Raw genomic sequence first — 4307 nt, forward strand, 5'->3', positions numbered from 1 at the left:
CCTCTTTTCCTATTTTTCTGATTACCCCGATTAGCAACCTTATTACACACTCTTTTTGCAGCATTAAACATATTGTGAAAATTTAACTACTATCAAAAATTAAATATGCAAATAAAATAGTAAATAAGAGAAAGACTTGGAGGGAGTGCACCGAATTCCGCAATAAATTAAACAGTTGATGATTTTCGCAACTCCAATATTACCACGAAGAAACGTCAGTTGTTCAAAGTTCAAAGTTCAAAATTCAAATAATACGATAAATTAAATTCCAAAAAAAATGAGAGTCAAATAGTTTATTGCAATTTAGGTGAAGAATGAGAGTATGACAATTAAGAATTTGAGTTTGAGAAATGAGAGATGAGTGAATAAATGAAGAAGATGGGGTGTGTATTTATAGTTTTTCAAAAGGCTAAATTAGTAATTACTAAAAGTGTTATTTTTTAAAAATAATTGTCCAAAAAGGACTATTCTTGCAAAGTCAAATTGGAAGTTAACCGTTGCCAACAGTTAAATGAATTTTTTTTTTAAATTAAAAAGAATATCCGTTGAACCGGACCGGGCCGGTTAATCGGTTTAATAGTACTTTTCATTGAACGGGTTTGACCGGTCCGATTAACCGATACAAAAAATATATACAGACCAACCCTCTAACCTCCCAAACCCAACCCTACCCGGCCCCCTTCCACCGGATCGGACCGGTCCAATTTACTATCGGTATGGGCCGATCCGAAACCGTGTTAACCCGGCTTGATAAACAGGTTTAGTTGGTACATAAGATTTTATTATTCAATTTATATATGCTCCACTTGACACAAGTTAGATAGAAGGCAAATTGACTGGTTGAGTCATATTTGGAAACGATCAAAACGGGTTCCAATCAGTAATATTACCTTAAAGGGTCATATGGTAGAGTGTATAAGAATAATGTTAAATAGGGTGTATTAGTAATGCAAGTATTAGTTATGCTTGCATTAGTTATGCTGATATTAGTTATACTGACATATTTCTTATCCAATATTTGGTTTGATGTATTAAAGCATTGCACAATTTTTAAAAGAATTTTTTGTTTACAAAAATACCCTCATAACCACCAGTCCATCACTTTATCTTTTTAAAAGAAATATATGTTGAGGAATGTTTATATATGAAAAAGGTTTAAACAAATTATTTGATTTGTCTACCTATATTGTAGTATAGAACTTAATATTTATTTATAAAAAAAGAAAATATGCTAAGTATTTATTTATTAGGGATATAATTTTATTTCTTACTTTCTTGGATTATTTCCGACTTACATTATATAATAGCATATTTTAATCACATATAAATTTTGAAGAACATTTTTGTCTTTAACTAAGTTAATACAAATTAAAACTCATTGCATTGTTAATACCATGATTTCTTATGTATTAGTTATGCATAGGATAATACCAAATAGAGTGTATAACTATGCTTGCATAACTAATGCATATGTTCAAAAAGTGTACCAAATAAAGTATTACTAATACACTAAGCTAATGCATGCATTATTTTACCTTATGCATCCTACCAAACGAACCCTAATAGGTAATGACCTAACCTAACCAAAGTTTATATGGATTAAAATGGATTAAGTTAAGATGCGTCAAAGAACGATTTATATCTCACTCGCTAACATGACTCAACCTCTCTTAAGAAAATGCGAATGTTAAATTATTTTTCTTAAGATAGTTTTTTCGATCTTAAATTATTAATTTAAGTTCTTCCAATTTCATAGCTCTCAATCTCATTTGATTTTGTATCTTTGGATCACATTTTGATCTGTTGGGTTGTACTATTTGACCTGTTTCATCTAATTATATATATAGTTTAATAGATCATTCAAAATTCATTCCAGTGAGACAAGTCAACAAATACTTGTTTGTACAATTTACTAGAATGCACGCAGTAGTTGAAGCCTGGCATGACATTACGCCCGTAACATGTCCAACAAAAAAGAGGATGAAGTCGAGAAAAGATGAAAAATAATAATAAGAGAAGCGGTTTTACTGATGATCCATGAAGTAAAAATTGCTATCAATTAATAAAGAAGTGGCTTAACATTATTGAATATAGAAGATACAAAAACGAACTTATATTTCACAAAGAAAGTGTTATTACAACCTTACCTAACAAGTTAAATTAAGTTACAGATAATCCTCTCGACCATTTCCCAATAGTTGATATCTGTATAAAGATGTGACATCTCCCTTTCTTTTGGTTTTGGTGAATGGGGTGGTTAGAGGTTTATATAGAAGTTTAAACTTATTTATTTGAAATAATTAAATGAATTGTGTAACTAGCATGGGCGTCCTACTGTGCAACCGAGTGATCCTGAAAACTTAGTAAGAATTCCAACTCTGTAAGATGGTTCTGCTGGCATCAAATTGAGGTTCTTGAATTTGCTTAGTGCATTTGGATCACCAGAAGTTCTAAAGAATGCACCATTTTGCATGTCATCATCTCGTGATAACCAAGTCCAGTGTCTCCATTCTGATTCTTGTGCCTTTTCCCTGTGTGTCACCTCTTTAATATCAACATTGTGTTGAGCAATAAAACGATTACCCTGGCTAATGATTGTTGCTTCACTGCTACCGCCAATGGCGTACCTGTTGAAAAAATATAAAAGAAGAACACGAAAATTAAAGCCCGAAACATGTAAAACATGCTTTCACTTATATTATTTATATTTAAAAACAAATTTGCTAACATTACCTCATCCAATGGGTGTAATCGTTGTTGACAAGGTGGAAGAATCCAAGCCTGCACCTTGGCATCCTTTGATCCAACCTCTTACCAAAGTGGTTGTACGCTAATGTGATTTGCATTTTCTTATCGTCGAGGTAATTATCATTTGCACCAAACAACATTACTTTATCGTGGTCAGTAAAGTGGCAATTGGAGATAGTAATACCTGTTGATCCTTGAACGGCGTCGATGAGCCCGTCCGCGGCACGTGACATCGACACGTGGTCGATCCAAATATCATGAGACGCGAAGATGCTAATAGCATCTCCTTCATCTGCACCCCTGATACCTATGTGGTCTATTGAGTCCCTGATCATGCCACCAGAAGAAGGACCGATGTTGTGAATGTGAAGATTAGTGATGATAATGTTATTTACACCTTGCATCTTAATTCCAGCTCCTTTTTCAATATGGACATTGTGTCCACGTGCATCAATGGTTTTGTAGCTTTGCATAAGCAGTTCCCTGTTCAACTTAATTTTCATATGTTTTGAGAATATGATCCACAAGGGTTCCTTCTGGATCACTGCGTGCCTTAGGGTACCTGTATGCAAATTAAACAAATAGAAAATAAGAAAAAAGACTTTGAGACGTTATAATATTTTTATCTCATTGAAATATTGCATCCATACTATTTGAAAAAATACAGACAAATCTCTTCGGGATATAACGAAACCATTATATCATAAACGTATATATACGTGATTGCATTTTGATGTGATACAATTACGTTTTCATGCATATTACAGACTATCGAGCAGTACCTGGTACGGGATTTTCGACGTTGTTGTCAGAAGGATCTGTGACTACATAAATCCTTCCACCTTTTCCTCCAATAGCAGTACGGCCAAAACCCATGGCACAATCAGCATATTTTTGGCGATTATCAGCCCAACGAGGGTCACATCTCCAGCATTTGTCAATAAGATTTGCAGCAACACATGGTCCTTTGTATTTTTTGGACAAGTGCCTTCTTGTGCTGTTGTCTGGCACTGCTGTCCCTACTGCGACAAATGTGAAGAATAAGAGGACAATAAGCCCATTGATTTTTGTTTTTGAGATTCCCATAATTTTTTTGGGTTTTGTTTTGTAAGTATTTTACTTTTTTTGGTGGGAAGCTATCCGAGAGTTTGGTCTATGGTCTCGGTATGTTAGTAGGGGTGATGGCTGATCCTCGTAGACCAAACTCAAGATGTTCCCTATAACATTATGGCTTCTTATTTCACGACTTGTTTGCATTCACATAGCATTCTTTATATATTGATTCTTGAGATTATTTGCATCCATAGCTTGAAATAAGGAACGAAAATTAAGGTAGACCGTTTACCAAATAGTGGATTCAAAGAGACCGGTACTTGAAATTTATGGTTCTCCTTTTCTTTTGTATTCTTTTCCTTATTTTGTCCGCGAGTGCAGGGTGGGTGGGGAAAAATATACAAATGGAAAGGAGAAGAGTTAAAAAGGAAAAATAAAAAGAAAAAAAAAATATCTACGCCTTATGAAAATGAATTTACTTTTAGAGATTAAGTTATATGTTTACC

General features: G+C 33.8%; 1 protein-coding gene across 1 annotated transcript; it reads right to left on the reverse strand.

Annotated features, from left to right (window-relative positions):
- Positions 1-2098: 2098 nt before the first annotated feature.
- On the reverse strand, positions 2099-3995 carry LOC107806631 (pectate lyase-like). Its single transcript, XM_075234400.1, has 3 exons — positions 3531-3995; positions 2734-3310; positions 2099-2627 (listed from the first exon to the last, which is right to left on the reverse strand). The coding sequence occupies exons 1-3, from the start codon at positions 3832-3834 to the stop codon at positions 2318-2320; spliced, it is 1191 nt and encodes a 396-aa protein (XP_075090501.1). The 5' UTR covers positions 3835-3995; the 3' UTR covers positions 2099-2317.
- Positions 3996-4307: the final 312 nt, after the last annotated feature.

Source organism: Nicotiana tabacum, chromosome 17 (assembly GCF_000715075.1).
Source record: "Nicotiana tabacum cultivar K326 chromosome 17, ASM71507v2, whole genome shotgun sequence".
In the NCBI taxonomy this organism is placed as follows: domain Eukaryota; kingdom Viridiplantae; phylum Streptophyta; class Magnoliopsida; order Solanales; family Solanaceae; genus Nicotiana; species Nicotiana tabacum.